General features: G+C 55.2%; 1 protein-coding gene across 2 annotated transcripts in view; it reads left to right on the top strand.

Moving 5' to 3' along the window:
- Window positions 1-20216, top strand: part of KAZN (kazrin, periplakin interacting protein) — a 1014069-nt gene that overhangs the window by 848205 nt on the left and 145648 nt on the right. Inside the window, exon 1 of one of the 2 annotated variants that reach the window (XM_072751144.1) lies at window positions 19899-20185. The exons of the other annotated variant lie outside the window; for it this stretch is intronic. Within the exon in view, the coding sequence (XP_072607245.1) occupies window positions 20032-20185 (154 nt within the window). The 5' untranslated portion in view covers window positions 19899-20031. Of the gene's footprint in view, window positions 1-19898; window positions 20186-20216 lie in introns of those variants that run through there. 2 annotated transcript variants of the gene reach the window in all.

Here is a 20216-nt window from a genome sequence, read left to right as displayed (position 1 = left end):
GCATCCAGCAAATGATCTTGAGATGCATCCGTGCTACGAGAAAAAAGAAAGTGGGATGATCAGCTGGGGACAAACTGAAAGGAGGAGCTGCTTCAGGTGACGAGGGGGGCAGGCCCTCTAGAGAGCTAGCATCTGACTGTGACTTGAACGGGGACAGGGACTGGGGCATAAAAGGAACAGGGAACGAGCCCTCTGGGCAGGAAGTGCAGCACGTGTCAAGGCCCTGAGGTGGGAAGCAGCTTGGCTTAGTCACGAGATAATGAGGCTGGTGGAGGTTAGTGAATGAAGTCAGAGTGGGCAAGGATGGAATTCGGGGAGCACCGGGAAGGGGATAGACCATGCCATTTATGCCACAGTCAGCAGTTCAGAGTTTGCCTAAAGAACAAAGGGAAGTCAGTGGAAAGTTCTAGGCAGGGGGGTCACATGGTCTGATTGGCTATAAGTCCTGTTTCTGGGTGGAGGCTGGATAGAAAAGGAGCAAGGTGGTGGCAGGGAGGCCACCGGGAGGCTATTGCCAAGGTCCCAGAGAAAGAGGGAGGCGGGTTGGCCCCCGGCTGCAGCAGGCGGCGTGGTAAGAAGCCATTGGATTCAAGGTACATTTGGAGGTGGAGCCTGGAGGACCTGCTAGCAGGTGGGTCCATCCAGGTCACACCCCAAGAACAGCCACAGTGGGAGAAGCCCCCCCGGCAGCCCAGTGTCCAAGATCAAGGCTCAAAGGACTGTTAAAGCTGTTTCCGTAGGTGCCTCCCTGGGTGACAAGGTTTAGCCGGTCGGTCTGACCAAAGCTGAGAGTCGGCGCTGACACGTTCGAGGGGATGAGAGCGACATGCTGAGCTATGGGGATGCGGCCCTGAACCGGTGAAGCCCCCTCTCCAGAGGGCTGGGAGGGTCTCCGGCGGTGGCAGGCTGTCTCCGCTGATGGGCCTGGCCAGGGCAGTTCACACAGGTGGATGTGATACGCACACACCACGGCACGCACCCGCCGGGCGGGTTAGGGACGCGGGGTCCCCGCAGAGCGTGAAGCACCTGGAACGCCTGTGCGGCCGGACTTGCAGCATGCACCCAACATCGCTGCCTCCCCGAGGACGCCGTGGGCAAACACGACCTGCTCTGATGGACGTACGACTTTACAGGCCAGGAAACCCGAGATTCGGAGAACTGCAATTTTTATCTTCTACGTTATTTCCAAGGGGATCCGAATATGCAGCTTTTGGAAAGGTCCTTTTAAAAGCCAGCTTTAGAGATGTTCTGGAAAATGGCATCATCAAGCCCAGGTGAATGCAGGCAAAGTTCTTACAGAAAACTCAGTGAGAGGAGATGGAGCCAGCGGGCGGCCCACGGGGAATGAAGGGGTGGGCAGGCGGCCTGGGAACACGGAATGTCCTGTTTGTTGTTGTTGTTGTTGGTTTGTTGTTGGCTTGGAAATTGAAGGCGTCATCCCCGTAGACACAAATAATTCTTTATTTGCTCCTTCTATAATCTCCTCTCTGCCTTTTTTTTTTTTTTTCCTACCATGGTCTCTCAGGTCACCTGCTAGGATGCCGGGTATAGGGGATGCAAGGAAAAGAAAAAAACAGATAAATGCTAATAACTAAACAGATAAATGCACAAACGCTAACGTTTGTGAACTCAAACGCAGGATCCAGACTATGCTTTTCAAGGAAAGAGACCAGGAAGGCAAGTTTTGTTTTGTGGCCCTGGGGCCACTTGGGCGTGGGCCACCAGGGCAGGTTTCTGTTCCGTCCCAGCTCTTCAGGCCTTGGCAGCTGGGCGGGCACCCCTTCGCTCTGCCACGGGGCGGGGGGCGGGGGGCCAGGGCTCCTCTCTTGGCTACTGGGGGCAGACCTCCCCCTGGGCACCCGGGGGACCAGAGAGGTTAGGACTGCTCTTCCCCCCGCGCATTCACCAGATGGGCAGAGGGAGGATGAAAGTGGAAGGCTGAGTCCTGTTTTGTTGTCCTTTGTGGCTAAAGATAGAGATGTACCAGGGTGACGTGTGAATCTATTTGCTGGGCTGAGAATGGAGCTCACCGCCCTCTCCACCATCCCTGGGTACAGGCTTTGTAAAAAGTTGCTTTGTTTGAAAATCGATTGCACCACATTGCACTGGAAACAAAATGTAAGTGAAAACATCACGGTTCCATTAACGTCACATTAGTAGATAACATTTACCGAATGCTTGAACTGTGGCAGACGCGGTTCTAAGTGCTTTACAGGCACTTAACCCAGTGAGGGAGGGAGGCAGCATTATTGTTCCATTTTATAGATGGGGGAACTAAAGTCCTGGGGTGTTGAGCAATCTGCTAAAGGCCAACAGGTAGGGCGGGATTCTTGTCATCATCTCCCTTTGTTTCCAGGGCCTGGCATTCAGCGTACGCATGTGGGGGGTTGGAGTGGAGGGTTGGCGGGTCTACTGGTTTGTTAGTTGGGTGATTAGCTCATTGAACTGGTTAAGCAGCAAGATTGTCAGGGGCCCAGGCTGAGTCAGCAGACCCAGGTTCCAGCTTCAGCGCAGCCACTTCTGAGCTGTGTGGCCTTGTGGAAATTACTTCCGCCTTCCACGTGTCCTCAGAAGAGGGAAACAGGAATTGCCTTATATGGTTTTGGTTTTGGGTCGAGGACATAAATGCATCTCAAACCTGGTGCCTGGTAGGTACTTAATAACAGCTGCTGTGATGCTGAGTTCCAGCTGGGAGTACAGCTTTGCAACCCAGTTCCAAACAGGAGCTGTGAGGATGTGGGCTTGCAGAATTCAAGGATTTGAGAAGTCTGCAGGCACGTTGGGCAACGGTGTAGACAGGTCTGTGTGCTGTTTGTCAGAGTCCCTGCTGCAGAAGCCACTGCTTGGGTCTCTCCAGATGCAAATGAAGTTGTTTTCCACTCATCCCGATTTACATGCATCTTCTCGCAGGTGCCACTGTCTCCAAAGCTGGCGTTCCCCACGGGGCAGGAAATGCACTTGGTGTAGAGAAAGTCCTGCTGGCTTGTCTTGCTGCCACCTGCAAAATGGGACCAAGTAGCAAGGGGAAAGGTAGTCTCTCCGACAAATGGTATTGGGGAAACTGGATGTTCACACGGAAAAGAATGACACTGGGCCCCTATCTTATGCCATTCACAAAAACTAACTCAAAATGGGTTAAGGATGTTGGCAAATTGAACTTCCATAAAAACAAATGAAAATAAATAAATAAGTAAAAGGAACATTCAGGGACGCCTGTGTGGCTCAGCGGTTGAACGCCTGCCCTCGGCCCAAGCATGATCCTGGAGTCCATAGATCCAGTCCCGCATCAGGCTCCCTAAGGGGAGCCTGCTTCTCCCTCTGCCTGTGTCTCTGCCTCTCTCTCCCTGTATCTCTTATGAATAAATAAATAAAATCTTTTTTAAAAAAGGAGCATTCAGGGAAAAATAAAAAGGATGCAAATGTAAGACCCCAAATCATAAAAGTCTGAGAAGAAAATGCAGGGGAGAAGCTCCACGACATCGATCTTGGCAACGATTTTTTTTTGGATGTGATACCAAAAGCACAAGTAAGGAAAGCAAAAATCAACACATGAGACTAAATGTGTGTGAACTAAAAGGCTTCCGTAGAGCAGAAGAAACAGCCACCAAAACAAAAAGGCAACCTACAGAGTGGGAGAAAAGATTTGTAAACCATACAGCCAATAAGGGGCTAAGATCCAAAATATGTAAGGAACTCAGATAATCCAATATTTTAAAAAAAAATCCATTTTGGAAATGGGCACAGGAACTGAATAGACATTCTTCCAAAGAAGACGTACAGATGACCGAGTACGACGCAAAGAGGTGCTCAACATCACTCGTCATCGGGGAAATGCGAATCAAAAACCACAGTGAAATGTCACGTCACACTTGTGGGAATGGCAAAGACAAGAAACAGCAAATGTTGGTGAGGATGTAGAGAAAAGGGAATCCTCACGCCCTGTTGGCGGGAGTACAGACTGGTGCAGCCCCTCTGGAAAACAGTACGGGGAGTTCTCAAGGAAATTCCATGTAGAATTACCGTACGGCCCAGCAATTTCACCGCTGGGTATTTATCCAAAGGAAACGAAAGCACTAACCCAAAAAGAGAGCTGTACACCCGTGTCCACTGCAGCATTATTTGCAGGAACAAAGATATGAAAACAATCAAAATATCCATCAACAGTTGGATGAATAAGGAAAATGTCACACACACACACTGGAATATTACTCGGCCATAAAAAATAAGGAAACTCTGACATTCGCCACAACATGGTTGAACCTGGAGGTCTCTGCCAAGTGAAAAATAAGCCAGACACAGAAAAACAAATACCCTATGGTTTCGCTCACAGTAGAACTTGAAAACAAACAAACAAACAAACAAACAAACAAACAAAGTCAGGCTCACAGAAACAGAGTAGAACAGTCGGTACAGGGGCTGCGGGATGGGGGAAATGGGGAGACGTTGGCTGGAGGGCACACACGTCCAGTTAGAAGAAGGAATATGCTGTGAGGATCCAGTGCACGGCGGGATGACCGTAGTTAACAGGATCGTGTTGTATCCAGAGCTGCAGAGAGTAGATTTTACACATTCTCACCACCACCACCACTACCACGACAAGATGGTCATTAGATGAAGGACGTGTTAGCTGACCTTAGCGTGGTGAGCATGTGACCATCCGTGTGTCAGACCATCACACGGTGCACCTTAAATTCACACAGTGCTACGTGTGGGTTTTATCCTCATAAAGCTGGCGGTGGGGGGAGAAAGAAGTGAGTTATGATGCAGCTGGGGACCTGGGGGACGTAGCACCTGCCCAGGTGTCCCAAGTTCACCGTGGAGTCCAGCCGTTTTGACATCTGTCCCCTAATATGAAAATGTTAAAACGGGCGTGCTAAAAAAAAAAAATTAAAAATCAAAAAGTAAATAAATAAATAAATAAATAAATAAATCGGGCATGCTTCTATTTCTGTTTTTTTCGATATCACGAAACACGAAAACTGATTTCTTTTTGTTTTAAAAAGCGCAGCAAAAATTAAAAAAAAAAAACAAAACAAAAAAAGGGATCCCTGGGTGGCGCAGCGGTTTGGCGCCTGCCTTTGGCGCAGGGCATGATCCTGGAGACCCGGGATCGAATCCCACGTCGGGCTCCCGGTGAATGGAGCCTGCTTCTCCCTCTGCCTGTGTCTCTGCCTCTCTCTCTCTCTCTCTGTGACTATCATAAATAAATAACAATTTAAAAAAATAAAAATAAAAATAAAAAGCACAGCAGACGATCAGTTGAAGCATGCGAGTTAATTCTTAAAATCGAAAAAATCATTGTGTTTTACTCTTACTCGTGATCTCATAGTTTTCCAGAGGACGTGCTGGCGACCCTAGATGGAGGTGAGGTGGTGATGGAATTATCCCAGGCTGCCCTTGGCTGCAGAGTCACTGGATATGCCTCCCTCTTCTGAGGATCGGGGGGCGGGGGGGGTGCGCGGGGAGCGTCTCTGAAGCACAGGAGATAGAGGTCAGATTGAAGCATTCAAGTTGGCAGGATCAACACTCTTCCCTCCCCTTGTCCCCCAGTGCTGGGGTTGACACAGGCCAAGATTCGTAAAATGAAGCCCCCGCCCCTGGAGGGCACCTTGCCTATGGAGGAGGAATGGCCCTTCGCAAGTGCCCTGAGACTTTTCCACTTGGAGGACGGCACTTAACAGTGTGTGGTGCCTGGACCAACAGCAGAGACATCTCCTGGGAGCTTGTTGTTGGAAAAGCAGAACTTCAGACCCTACCCCAGGTCCCCAGGAGATGCAGATGCCCAGTAAAGACAGAGAAGCCCTGTGGGATGATGCCCTCACACCCTAAGAGGGTCTGCGGAGTCTGAAAAATTGCTCTGGTTACAAAGAAGAAGGCGTGATTACTCTGCCCGGGCATGTCCCAAACTGCTTCCAGAAAGAAGTGTCCCCTGAGCTCCGTTTGGAAGGGAGAGAAGGAAGGAGTCCTAAGGAGGCAGGGAGGAGGCACTTCCAGACGCTTGGCTCAGCGGTTGCTCACCTGGAGGGGGGGGGCACCATTCCTGTCCCCCCACGTCTCCCCTGTGCCCACGTGCCCCCTCCAGCACATCTCTGGTGCCACGGCCTGAACTTTGCTCCATGAACCTGGGCCGGGCCTGTGCGTGAAACGTCACAGCTCCTGCACCCACCCCGTGCCAGCACTGTGCTGGGCACCTTATGTGCTGGGTTGCATCTGTTCTTAAAGACCATTCTCTCGGAAGGTTCTAGAGAGGCAGAGTAGCAGAAGGTTAAGAGAGCATATGCACTGGGGCCCCAGTGCCTCGGTTCAAATCCTACCTCGCTACCTACTAGGAGCATCCTTAGAAGACTTAGAGCCCGCTCGCTGGCCCATACCTGGAAGGTTCCTCTTCTATAAAAGGAAACTAACAGTAGTGGGTGCTGCGGAGGGTTGTCGTGGGGATTGTGTTCATCACGTGCAGTTGGCCGCCGTGGCCCGTGGGGAGCTTTTGGGGTGATGGTTGTCGTTACTCTTATTATCCGCATTGAGCAGAGCAGGACACCAAGGCTCTAAGAATTTAAAAGTGACGTCTCCAGGGTTATGGTTCTGTCCTGCTCCCTTTGCAAGGACCCCCCACGGGCTCTGCCCTCTGTCTCCCGCTTAGCTTGATGCGGTGGCTCCTGACGCTCCAACCTCCAGTCCCCACGGCAGGTGCTTGCGTCCCAGCCGGTCTCCCTTCCAACCAACAGACCACATCCTGTCGCCGGAGCGTGCCTCTGAGCCTGTTACCGTCACCACACCTCCACCTGGGCTGCTTCCTGGGCCCAGAAGGCCCACCTCCCCAACTCCGCCTTTCCCCGTGGCACCTTCCGAAACCGGGCGAAGTCACACCTGCACCCCTATGGACATACCTGGCTGGAGGCCCCCCTTCCTCTGCATCCCTCGGGCCCCTCCGCGCTCAGCAGGCCGCCTCTCCCGCACCTGGACGGCCAGGGCTGTGTCCTGCACATCGTCGCTTTCTCCCGCTTTTTTTTTTTTAAGATTTTATTTATTTATTCATAAGAGACACTCAGAGAGGCAGAGACACAGGCAGAGGGAGAAGCAGGAGCCTGACGTGGGCCTCCATCCCAGGACCCAGGATCACGACCTGAGCCAAAGGCAGATGCGCAACCACTGAGCCACCCCGGGGCCCCCTCGCACTTTTCTAACACAGTGCTCGGAATATGCAGTCAGTGCTTCATAAATGCACGGTGACCGAAAGCCTGGCCCAAGCCGCATTCAGGCCAGTTAGCTCCTGGCTTCCCCGTGAATTGTCCACGCCTGCGGATGCCTCTGCCCTGCCCCTCCTAATATTCCTTTCTGACCCTGGATCACAAGTGGCTGCCACAGTATGTGCTTTCTCCCCCTTCCTTCCACCGAGGGACCGCCCCTGGCACTTCGTGACTACGGGAGAGGACTGGGCGCAGAGGGCCCGCGTGGCTGACCCTCCCTCTCAGGGCCCTGTTCCTGGCCTGGGGGCTCTTGGTGTCTCTTGACTGTGCTCAGGGATTCCCAACCTCACAGTCAAGGCTGAATAATTCTTAGTGCATCGTGTGCACTGTGGGATGTCCAGCAGCATCCCTGGCCTCTTTCTACCCATGAGAAGCCAAAGCACCCCCTGCCCAGTTGTGACCACCAAAAATATCTCCACGAAAATACCCCTTGGGGCTGGGGATGGGGGGGCAAAAATGCCCCCAGATGGAGAACCACTGATGAGATGAGAGAGGGGTGACTTTAGCCCAGGAGGCTACAGAGAGGCCTTTGAAATCCCCAAACCTGCATACAGGGAGGTCACACAGACAAGGCAAGATGTGTGAGCACGATGAAGCAGAGGGAGTAGGCCTAGCTCCCGCCCATCCTTACCAGGTGGAAATGTGGCCCAGCTTTTGCCAGATCTTAAGATTCTTCAAGAGAAACCCGAAATCCTGTCTTTTATGTGAAATCCCCCAATTTTTAAATGTTGGCAGCTAATGTGAATTTTCTTAAAACACTGTGGGGAAAAACAAAATATTTCTGTGAGCCAAATGTGGGCTGCTGGCTGTCAGTTTTGCCAACTTTCCTGTAGACCGAGCTTCCATTCTAGAAGCTTCAGGCGGCTCATGCCACCCCTGAGCCCACAGGTCCCTACTCTCTCTGCCGTGGTTTGTGTCCTAGGGACCGTGCACAAGGCCCTGCACTGGCCACTCCACCGGCTCGGAAATCCAGGCTCAAGGATTCCTGAAGGAGAGGGAATATGGGAAGGACCCCGCAAAAGGGGCTCAAGACGCCTGCGCCCTCACCTGACTCTTGTGCTGGGTGACCTTAGGCAACCACTCCCCACCCACCGTCTCTGGGCCTCCGATGCCTCCTGTCAAATGTTTGCAGAATGAGGACAGAGAAGGGAGGTTGAATGAATGGTCTCTGTTCTCGAGACTTGAATGAGCATTTCCCCTTGGCAGCGCGGAGCCCGACCGGCTCGCCCGGTGCCCACAGGGCATCTTTGTCCTCACACTGACCTCGGCAGGGACAAGCTGGCTGTACCTCCCAGCTCAGGCACCCTGCATCTCGGAGTAGGGAGTCGGGTCTTCTCTGATGGGCTCTCTGCTCCGTGCAATTAGCTTACTGCTGCTGGAAGCCGCTCCAAGGGTGGAACCCAGCCTCCTGTCGCTGGGGAGGGTCAGATCGTTGGCCCCTGTAAGTGCTGATGGCAAAGCTCCGGTTAATGACATGGTCCCCCTGCCAGCAGGTACTCACTTCCACAGGACGGCTCAGGTGGGCAAGTCCACACCTGGCCTGTCTGTATCCCTAGGACGGTTTCCCAACTGGCTCTGTGGCTGCGGGGAGCTTTGGCGGGGCTAATAGGCCGTCCCGTCCAGCCTCCGGGCTGTATCGATGGGAGGGAAACCCAGGGAGGGAAGGGGGTCTGCCCGAGGTCACCCAGCCAATACAACAAACACCAGCATCCCCTGCCCCATCGGGTCGCCCAGGGTTGGGCCCAGGTGAGCTATGCCAGACAGACAGATGGACTCAGGATAAGCACTGACTTTGCCTGTCATTAGCTGCGGCGTAAGACTGGTGGTTGTACACCCCACGCCCAGAGCACCCAGGCAGCTCATTTACAGGAGTGAGGGGGCCCAGGGTAAGATCGTAGGGAGCAGGGGGGCAGAGGGAGAGCAGGGAGGTGGTGCGGGCCTCGCAGTCACCATGCGGGTTGGAATGGGGCATCACTATTCCCAGACTTCCTGATTTTCCAGAGGTAAAGCTAAATGTCTGAGCTTTTTGGTGTAAATCATCCTTATTTAAAAAGTTGGCAACCGGTGTTTTAAATGTTTTTTTAATCAAGTGCTGAGAAAAGAACGTATATTCCAAGGCCGCGTTTGGCTCTGGGGCAACCGGTTTGCAGTCTCTGCTCCCTTCTCTTACCCTCAGTTGACTCTGCTTTAAAATGGGTCTAATAACAGTATCCCCTTCTTACAGGCGAGTTGCAGGATTTATACAATAATGCTTCTCGAGGGTCTGTCATACCAGGCCCCACGGCAAATGGGACCTATTGTTTTTATTAGGACATGGGATGCTCTCCTTAGGTAAAATGGGGAGGGACTGGAGTGACGGAAAGGGCATGTTGAGTTTGGCACAAGGGGAACTCTGGGAAGCCCTGAGCTGGGACTTGGGATCTTTGCATGAATCCACAAAATTCATCATGCGCTTGCCGTGTGCCTGGCGCTGTGGGCATATTTCAGGTGTAAGATCTGCCCCTTCCTGGAATTGCCAGGGGAGATGGGAGAAGCCCAAGCAGCAGCCCGTGGGGTTGTCCTTCACCCCAGAAATATGCGTGAATCCCTCCACTGGGCCCCTGCCTGCTGCTCTGGGAGAAACGTGCGGCTTTCAAAGCCCGGGGCCTTAAAAACAAGAAGAACGCAGCTTCTTTTACAGTTAGCCCAACGCATTTTTACTTGTTGGCGGAGAAACTTCAGGGGAAGACGCCGGTCCTTCCTATGTATCTGCCTCCTGAAACCAGTCCCAAAGATATTTAAGGACAATTCTGAGAAAAGAAGAACTTAGAACAAATTCTAATTGGTCCCAGTGGGACTGGAGGCCGTCGCGGATCTCTGCCCTGAGAACCCGAGCCCGGGGCCCGAAGTGACTTCTTGATGTCCAGAGTGAAGAACGCTCTGCCCTGGTCCCTGGGCTTGGCCCCCCAGCAGCGTGGGGCAGAGTCAGGCCCACTCCCGGCTCTGCCAGGGGCAAAACTGGCAGCCGCAGAACCCCGGGGTGCTGCGTGGAGGCGATGGAGGCCGCGCTGCTCTGCGTGCAGAGTCCGAGGAGCCCCGACTTGCTCTGGCTGATGGGCCCGGGGTCCGGGGGGCGGGCAGGCGGGCCGACAAGCAGGTAAAGCCTGTATCTATGGGAAAGCAGCCTCAGGCATGTGGGGACGGGCCTCCTGGAGCCCAGGCAGGTGGCCTCCTGACAGGGGAGGGCCCTGGAGCTTGGAGTCCGGGTGCAGAAATCCACCGGAGGCAGGGGAGGGGTGGTTATGTAACTATGACGTCACAGTCACCCAGAAAGTGACCTTGCTACGCTCCACTGCCTTGGTCCTCCCCCCCTCGGAAGGACGCAGAGATCCAGCAGCCCTCGCTCTGGGCACAGCCCTGGCCCTCAAGTTTATCATCGCCAGGGCCATCTGGAGGGCTGTGAAGACACAGCTTGGGACTCAAGAGGTCGGGGTGGGGCAGAGAATTTGCATTTCTCATACATGTGCAGGGATGGTGCCGATGCAGCAGGTCCAGGGGTCCCACCTTGAGAATCCCTGCTCTAGGACTCCGTGACGTCCGTCTGCCTGGGGCCCTGATTTGCTGTGTGCGTCTGGGCAAGTGTCTGAACTTCTCTGGGCTTCTGTTTTTCTTAGACGGAGAAGCCGGCTTTGTCTTTGAACAACTGCACCCCACCGCAGCGTTGGGATGCCCGGTTCTGTCGGTAGCTTAGAGACCTTCAGGCGAAGGGCCCGGCCTTTGCCCAGGGCTCTTACCCCAGTGGTTCAAACTTGCTTTAGCCTCTATGAGGTTAAGTCGCCCTAGGAGACATGGGCACTTTCAGCCTTGAAGGGGCAGCCCAGGCCAGCATCTCTGGCCTCCGCACCTGCCCTGCATGCAAGAACCCTGAAGGGGTTCACCAGGCTTGTGGGCTTTGGGATCCTTCCGTTTCCCTGGAGAGGTGGTGGCAGAGGCTCACCGAAGCCCCGCCCATGAGGCGTGGGGGGGTTCAGAGAGATTGAATCTGCCCCCAGGCCCCCTTTCTCATCTTAACGTCCAAGTGGGGTGTCAGCTTTCACGCTGGGGTCCTGTTGCCTCTTCCCACAGCATCCAGGACAGGCGTGCGCTTGCGGCAGGCGCCGAGCACAGACGTGGCCAAACAAAACGAATGAGCAAACGAGCAAATGGATCCTTTACCGAACCCGCCCCAGAGCCCAGCTGTCTTCCATCTGCCGTCTGCAGCTCCATGGGTGCTCCCACCTAGGGGCTCCTCTGCTCGTCACAGAACAGTCTTGGGGGATAGGCGACTATCCTAGCTTCCATCTCGCAGGTGGGGAAACTGAGGCCCCAGGTGGCCTGACTTGTTCAACTTCACTAGTGAGTACAGGGAAGATGCAGCAAGATGCGTGCAGAACTCCATGCTGCAGCCCCTCGCAAGAGCCCCTCTCCCATCAAATCAGCTCCATGTCCCTGGACGGGCACCCTGCAGGTAACGGCCGTGGACACGAAGCGGGGAGACGGATGGTGTCCCCGCAGGGCTCCGAGACAGGCTCGACTGTCCGGGCATCACCTCGGGAGCCCAGTGCAGTGCCTGGCACATGGTTGGTGTGCAATTCGTATCTGTTGAGTCGGTGGATGGTTAAAGGGAGACAGGCTCGGTTGAAGTACTAGGTCTAAACTGACCTGCTGTGTGATCCTAGACAAATCCTTTTACCTCTCTAAGCCTTGGTTTCTTCAACTGTAAAACAACAATAATTACAGTAACACAATAAAAGTTAGGAGAACAGTCTAGAGCCAGAATGGCAGGCGTCGGAACCCTGGCTCCACCGTATAGCACTGTGTGACCTCGGGCAACCTACTAAAGCTCTCAGTTTCTTGGGTTCCTCATTGATAAGGTGAGGATAAGGATAGTATTTACATAGTGTTGTGGGGATTGAACGGAGCGGTTATGTGTAAAGTGCTCTACCCAATACTACTGATAACCCTTAACAGTGATGGTTCTACCTCTGCGCCTTGGTAAATTAACATTTAAATAATGAGGTATTTACCCAAAGGATACAAACATAGTGATTCCAAGGGGCACCTGCACCCCGATGTTTATAGCAGCAATGGCCACAATAGCCAAAACGTGGAAGGAGCCCCCAGATGTCCATCGATAGATGAATGGATAAAGGAGATGTGGTGTACGTGTATATACAATATACTAGTCACCAAAAAAATGAAATCTTACCATTCGCAATGACACAGATGGAACTAGAGGGTATTAGGCTAAGTGAACTAAGTCAATCTGAGAAAGATGATTATATGATCTCACTCGTGTGTGGAATTTAAGAAACAAGACAGGATCATAGGGGAAGGGAGGGAAAAATAAAATAAAATGAAATCAAAGAGGGAGACAAATCATAAGAGACTCTTAACTATAGGAAACACACTGAGGGCTTCCAGAGGGGAGGAGGATGGGGGGTTGGGGTGACTGGGTGACGGGCCTGAAGGAGGGCGTGTGATGTCAGGAGCCGTGGGTGTTATGTAAGACGGATGAATCACTAAACTCTACTTCTGATACTAATAATACTCTATGTTAATAATTGAATTTGGGCAGCCCCGGTGGCTTAGCAGTTTAGCGCCGTCTTCAGCCCAGGACATGATCCTGGGGTCCTGGGATCAAGTCCCACGTCGGGCTCCCTGCATGGAGCCTGCTTCTCCCTCTCTCTCTCCCTCTTTCTCTCTCTCTCTCTCTGTCTCTAATAAATAAATAAATAAATAAGTGATCTTTAAAAAAATAATTGAATTTAAATTAAATATATATGTATATGTAACAAGTACCTAGCAGAGGAGTTCCTGGCACAAAAGCAGAGGTGCTCAGTAAACAGTCCATATTTTTATTCTTTTATTAAAGATTCCATTTATTCATTCATGAGAGACACAGAGAGAGAGAGGCAGAGACACAGGCAGAGGGAGAAGCAGGCTCCCTGCGGGGAGCGCCATGTGGGACTCGATCCCAGGACCCCCGGGATCACGCCCTGGGCCAAAGGCAGGCACGCTAAACTGCTCAGCCACCCAGGCTGCCCCAGTCCATGTTATTTTTATCTCGGACTCTGATGGCCCATGGCCCTCTGTGTCTTTTGAGTCACACATAGGAAGGGGAGACACAAGGACTGAAAACTGTGGGGGTGGCCACCAGCCCCACTCTGGGGAGCCCCCGACCCCTGGTTCAAACCTGCTGTTGAACCAGTTGGAGAAGGGGAAGTACCGCTAGTGGCCCCCTGGGCAGCAGAGGACCTGTTTCCCCCACACACACCCCCACACACCCCCAAACCCCCCATGCCCCCTCCTCCAACTACCCTGGGGAGTCCTGGACTCCCGGCTTCAGAACGAGGGCAAGGAGCAGGCTATCCCCCCGGCCCACAGGCAGGCATTTTCCATAACTCTGATGGGGGAGGATTTTCCCCAGATGACACCCGACACTTCTGAAGCTTAGACTGCCCCCGCCCCCCGCATTTACCAGCCACATGATCTTGGGTAAATCCCGTGTCTCCATAAACCTGTGTCTCATCTGGGATGGGGATAGGGTGCTTTGGAGGGTTGAATGAGCTAGAAAGAGCACCCCTGGGGTGAAGGGAGCACTCAGTGGTAACATCTGTCGCCAAAGTAGCATCAGGGGTGTCAGCACTGAGTCTGCAGCCAGACTCCATGAGCTTGAGCTCTGCTTGCATCACTCCCTGGCTGTGTGTATTTGGGTGAGTGACTTGCCTTCTCTGTGTCTGTTTTCCCGCCCATAAATGGGGATGAGAATACTGTGTACCATCTACTTGTATCTCTCAGGGTTGTTGGGAGGGTTAAATGACTGTGTCAAGTTCTTAGAACACATAGAGTCGGTGCCCCGTCAGTATTTGCCAGTATTACTGTTGTAAGTCGTGATATTTTGATGTTATTGTCTTTATTCTGAATAAGCTGCAACATTTCAACTTCTTGCAGAAACCTCCTTGCTTGACGTAAACTCCCCAGAACAGGGGCTTAGAGGAGATGGGGGAGATGCGGCCCCTGGATAAAGGCTTCTTTCCTTTTGTTGCACTTGAGAATCTAGTTTGGGACCCGAGACAGTCCTACAGGCGGGACGCGGAGGCCAGCTGCACTCCGTGCAAGTGCTTTAATGCCCAGCTCCGCCCGAGGACTGAGCTAAGCCTTGGCCCTTTGGAAGCCCCCAGAGGGGATCAGCATCTTTGCCAGGTCATTTGGGGCCCCAGGAAGATCGTCAAAGGGTACCGGTGAGCCCATGACAGGCACACAAAAGTGTCCAGCCAGGAAGGCCTCCCCAGGACAGATGGCAGGATGGATCGCGGGTAAAATCCTCCATCCCCGTAGGGCAAAGGTCTAAATAGGTTTGGGGGAAAATCCTGTCTAATCCTCCTGCTGCACCTGTGCCCCAAAGTCCTACTGGGATGGCCAAGGGAAGACCAGCTCCGTCCCTGCTGGTGGCCTTGGTCACAAAGGCATCCCAGGGCCTGCCAAAGGCCTTCCAAGTCACAGGGCTGCAGATCTCCATGGAGATAGCAGGTAGTGCCTGTCTGACTCGGAAGCAATGGCTGTGTCCCTCCAGCCTCCTCCAGCCATGTCCCCCCAGCCCATTTTTCGAGGGCTTGCCCTGTGCCAGGCACCATTCAGAGCTCTACGTGTATGTATTGTCCTTGAAACCTGCCCCCAGCACAACCTTCCGAGATAGTAGCCACGATCCTCTCCATTTTATAGATGAAGAACCTAAGGCTTCCAGGGGCAAAATTGTTTGTCCGAGATCATACACTAGTGTGTGCCCGAGTCAGGATTCGAGTCCTGTGTCCCCAGCCTCCTGCGGCAGGAGGCCTCCAGTGTGGCCCCCAGCGATCCCTGCCTTCTGGTCCTGATCCACACCTTCCTATCACCCCTCCTCCCATTGAGTGAGGGCACAACCTGGTGACTCACTTCTAACAAACAGGGAAAAGGAGACGGATGTCATTTCCGAGTTTAGGTTACAAAGAGACCCTGGTGTCCACCTTGCATGCAACCTGTCTTGCTCTCTCTCAGAGCCCTGTGGGGGAAGCCAGCTGCCATTTCGTGAGTACGCCCGTAGCTCTATTACGGCAAGGACCCGAGGCCAGCCTCCGGCCAACAGCCCACGGGGAGCTGAATCTTGCCAGAGCCACATGAGTGAGGCTGGAAGTAGATCTTTCCCAGAGAGCCTTGAGTTGACTATAGCCCCAGTGGACACCTCGATGGCAGCCCTTCCGGGGACCTTGAACCGTGGGCCTGACCCACAGAGACTGAGAGATAATAAACGCTGGTGGTTTTAAGCTGCTAAGTTTTGGGGGTGATTTGTTATGCAGCAGCAGATAGCTAATCCACTTGCTATCACTGCTAGTGACCCACGCACAGAGCACCCCCACGCAGTCACCCCGAGAAGGACAGCAAAGGCCACCTCGGCCAGTGAGGAGCTTAGGCATAAGGTCCTTTTCCACAGGCCCACACAAGCTAGTGGCCACCTGGCTACTGAGGTCTCCAGACCCCCGGCAAGTGTTGCCAGGAGTTCCTGAAGGTGTTACAGACAAAACTGTGCAGATTCCTAGGAATCTAGAGTTGCTAACTTTGTCTTGGTTTCAGGTGTTTGGAGAGGACTTCAGGAATGTTGGCTTGGAGATCTTAGTCAAATCTCTTCTACAAATACTGAAAGCATAGCCAAGGGGGAAAAAAAATACCTGAAAATTCCAGTGGGTTCCAATATTCCACTTCGAGCACACATCAAGTGTAGCGGGGTCCTTTAACACAATGTTTAGGGTTTTTTTTTTTTTTCCCTTAAGTCAGATTATCTAGTCATTTTCTCCAGTGATCTAAAGGAAGGCCCCCTGGAAGCCAAGGGATACTGTGATCCCTAGTGTCCCTGTCCTCAGCTGCCTTTCTGTTTTGTTTGGTGGCACCTGAGGTCAGGGTCATGGGGACACCATCTGGCCTCAGAGCTCAGAAGCAGAGCATCCGCCCCACCGTCTGGCTGACGGGCCACCCTCCCCCCCATCCGATTTCCCTCTCTACCATGGCTCCTTAATTAGTTGTCTGGAGGAATGGACGGGGACAGTCCCTGCTGCCTTGCCCCAGCCCCCAAATCCTCCCTCCCTGCTGCCTTGCAGAGGCCGGACCCAACGTGCCCCGGAGAAGGACAGAATGAGCCAAATCCCAGGCCTAGCTGTCTCCGACGTCAATTCCCAGCATCCCCAGGAGAGGCTGGGAAGATCTCCTGGGAGGAGAACCAGCTACATAAATTGTGCAGACCCTAGTGCAAAGTGAACGTGCGAAGCTCCCAGTTCAAAAATAATTAAGAATTTCAAGGCGCCGACAGCACAGCATTAACCCAAGGGCAAGGCACGTCTTCCCAGGTTGCATGCTCAGAAGCGGGCTCTGTCGTGGAGTCTCCTCCAGTCAACACCACCCTGGCGTCATCATTCCTGCAGGGCCTGCCCAAGTGCTCAGGGCAGAAAGTGAGTTGTCACCTGGTTCCTGGATCTCCTGTTGCAGAACCGCGCAGAAACGTCTCCTGGGTGCAGGGTATCCTCGTAATGAGAAACCTACCTCCAGGAAGAAACACCTCCCACCCAAGGCAGGTGGGTTTTTTTTTTCTAGAAGGCTTCAGGCTGCCACTGCTGCCAAAAGCTTGCCCGCTAGCAGAGTTAGGAGCAGGGACTGAGGCTAATGCCGACGGGGGGAGGCCTGGGCAGTTTGAGAGCCCCCAGAAAGCAAGAGAAGGTGAGTCTTCTGCCTTCTGCCTTCTGAAACTTCTAGACCTGTTTACTCTCTTGTTCTTTCCTTCCTCACCCTCTCCTCTTTCTTCTCCGTGTTAAAGAGTTGTCAACATTTTGAACTTGGATCACGCCTAAAAATCCATATTCCTAGTAGCTCTAAATAAATAAATAAATAAAAGAACTTCTGGTGACACTAGAGCCACGTTCCTGTATGACAGCAATCTACTGCTTCTTACGTGCCACAGTCCCCACCCCTCCCTAAAGTCTCCCTGACACTGAATCCAAGTGGCAAGTGCTACACATTCATGCTTGTGCTGCTGTTTTCTTGTTACGGAATCAAGGGAAAATTGCGTGTCTCTACCAAAAGTGGAAAGATAGAGGAAGAGTTCCATGTACTTCAAGAAATATGGGAAAGTGCATGTTCCTTTGTGGGAGCACCTCCCTTTAAAAAATATATATTTTATTTATTCATGAGAGACACACAGAGGCAGAGATACAGGTAGAGGGAGAAGCAGGCTCCCTGCAGGGAGCCCAGGACCCAGGGATCATGCCCTGAGCCACCCAGGGGCCTCACGGAAGCACCTTCTTATCTGCTTATTATGCAAAGTGTGTCTAAGCCAAAGAATACAACCTAAAAGTCCCTAAGAAACAAACCACAGTGAGCCCAGTACAGCCCATCGCACTCATTCATGTCCTCATTTGGGTCCCTGAAGACATCTGGAACGGAGAGTCCTGTGCCAGGTGTCTCCAGAATGCAAGGGCATTCCCAGTTTTTCCCCCCAGGGTGGCTCGGAGCAATCTTTCTTTTGTTGTGTTTTGCCGATTATCCCAGAAAAGGCAAAAGAATCGAGGGATCCCCAGCATCTCCTCTCATGTGGTGTGAGGTCCGTTTCCTCCCCTTAGCGTGGTGTGGGTGTTTCACCCTCTGGGTAGTTTCCTTTCCTGGCTGGGAGCACCACCAGCATTTGGTGTTACTGGTCAGGTTTCTGCTGGGCATTTGGGGTTCCAGTTAACAGGGGTGGGGGGTCTGAGGCAGCCCTGTGGGCCTCTACAACTGGGTCAGTTTTTGCATTATAGGAAGGGTAAGGAAGACGTTTTTTGGGGGATGGCTGGCAAGGCCATGATGGATGGTGGCCGGACCACAGTGCCTGCTAAGAGGCAGGGCTCCTCGCCCACAGAGAGGAAAGTGACCTGTGAACAGTTTTAGACACTTGGGGCTGGGTGGAGGGAAGTAGTTCGCTTCCCCTGGTTGTTGGAGAGCCCTATGCCCGTGACCTAGAAATTCCCAGAGCTCCGGCCTGGGCCCGTGGGAACCGTAGGTTACAGAGCCAGGCCTGGGTGTGTGCTGCCTGGAAGGGGAGGCTGGGGACATCACCGAGGGGGTGTGAGTTCTCACCTGGCTATGTGGCCTCAGTTCCCCATGTCTCCACTGCGAGGAGTGGGGGTGGGGACCAGACCGGCTTCTTGGGGTTGCAGGGAGATAATTAGTCCCTCTAAAGAGCATCATAATCCCCAGATCAAAGGGGGCTGGGAGCTGCAAACTCATTTTACAGCGAGCACCGCCAGCCCCTGGAGCACCCACTGCAGCAGGCAGGTTGATGTGTGCGCAGGCAAGGTGCCACCTCCTGCGGGGCTTGGCCCCCCACCCACTCCGGGGTCCAGTCCTGGCTGTGGCAGAGGGACATTCAGAAGCATCTCTGAGCGTGCACGGGGTGGGACTTACCGATGCCTCATTTTATGGATGAGGAAACAGGTCGGGAAGTGAGATGCAGACACAGGCCCCCCAGCAGATGACGGTGTCCTGGGGGGAGGTGGAGCACGTGGGTTCCCGCCCCCCTCCCCCCCCACCCGCACAGTGAACGCGCTCAGCATCACATCCCCTTAGAGGACGTCTGGTCGCACAGCACAGATGAGCTTGGGAATGTCCCATTCTTTCTGCCCTCTCCTGGCCGCTTGTTGGGACTTCAGCGGTTCCGCAGCGCTGTCACGGGGAGGGGGCGGGGGTGTCAGAAGAGCCGAGACTATGCAAATCGGGGTGCCGGGCCGCCCCCCCCCCGCCCCGACGCAGTCGCTCCGGGCTTTCGGGGACCTGGGAGCAGCCGGTTCCTTCCGACCTCTGCGCCACGGGCCGCCTTTCTGAGCCGCGGTCGGTCCAGAAGTGGTCGCGTCGGGGATGCGCCGGGCGTCCGGGAACCGGGCCACGGAGCGCTCGCCGGGGCCGGGGGGCGGGGCCAGGGGCTGGGGGCGGGGCCGGGGCGGGGCCGAGGGCGGGGCCGGGGCGGAGCCGTAGGGCGAGTCTGGGCACCGCCGAGAGGCCGGGGTCGGGGCCGTGGCGCGAGTCCGGGCGCCGCCGAGGGGCGGGGCCTGGGGCGGGGCCTGGGGCGGGGCCGGGGCGGGGCCGGGGCCGTGTGGCGAATCCGGGCGCCTCCGAGGGGCGGGGGCGGGGCCGGGGCGGGCCTGGGGCTGTGGGGCGAGTCCGTGCGCCGCCGAGGGGGCGGGGCCGGAGGCGGGGCTGGGGGGCGGGGCCGGGGCCGGGGGGCGAATCCGGGCGCCGCCGAGGGGCGGGGGCGGGGCCGTGGCTGGGGCGGGGGCGGGGCCGTGGGGCGAGTCCGGGCGCCGCCGAGGGGCGCGGCCGGGGCGGGGCCGGGGGGCGGGGCCGGGGCCGGGGGGCGAATCCGGGCGCCTCCGGGGGCGGGGGCGGGGCCGTGGCTGGGGAGGGGGCGGGGCCGTGGGGCGAGTCCGGGCGCCGCCGAGGGGCGCGGCCGGGGCGGGGCGGGAGCCGGGGGCGGGGCCGCGGCCGTCGCCAGCCCGGAAGGAGCGGGAGGCGGAGCCGCGGGAGTGCGAGTCGTTCCCACGTGAGCGGCCGGCGGCGGAGTCCTCGCGTGCGGCGGCCGCGGGCGGCGGGGCGGCGGGACGGGGAGCCTGGCCCGGCGCGCGGCGGCGCTGCGCTGCGCCCGGATGCGGCGTGGGCCCCGGCGGCCGTGAGCGCGGCGCCCCGCGGCAGCGGCCCCCCCCCCCCCGGCGGCATGCGGGCGGCCGACTCGGGCAGCTGGGAGCGCGTCCGGCAGCTCGCGGCGCACGGCGAGCCGGAGCCGTCCTGCGGGGCGGGGGCCGGGCCGGGGCGCCCCCCGGGGCCCGCAGCCTGCGAGGCGGGCGCGGATGGCGACGGCGGCCGGCCGGGTAGGTGCGCGCGGGGCGCGGAGGGCGGCGG

This window comes from Vulpes vulpes, chromosome 2 (genome assembly GCF_048418805.1).
Source record: "Vulpes vulpes isolate BD-2025 chromosome 2, VulVul3, whole genome shotgun sequence".
NCBI classification, from domain to species: Eukaryota; Metazoa; Chordata; class Mammalia; order Carnivora; family Canidae; genus Vulpes; species Vulpes vulpes.
The sequence above is the reverse complement of the archived record's forward strand: the minus strand, read 5'-3'. Positions and strand labels throughout refer to the sequence as shown.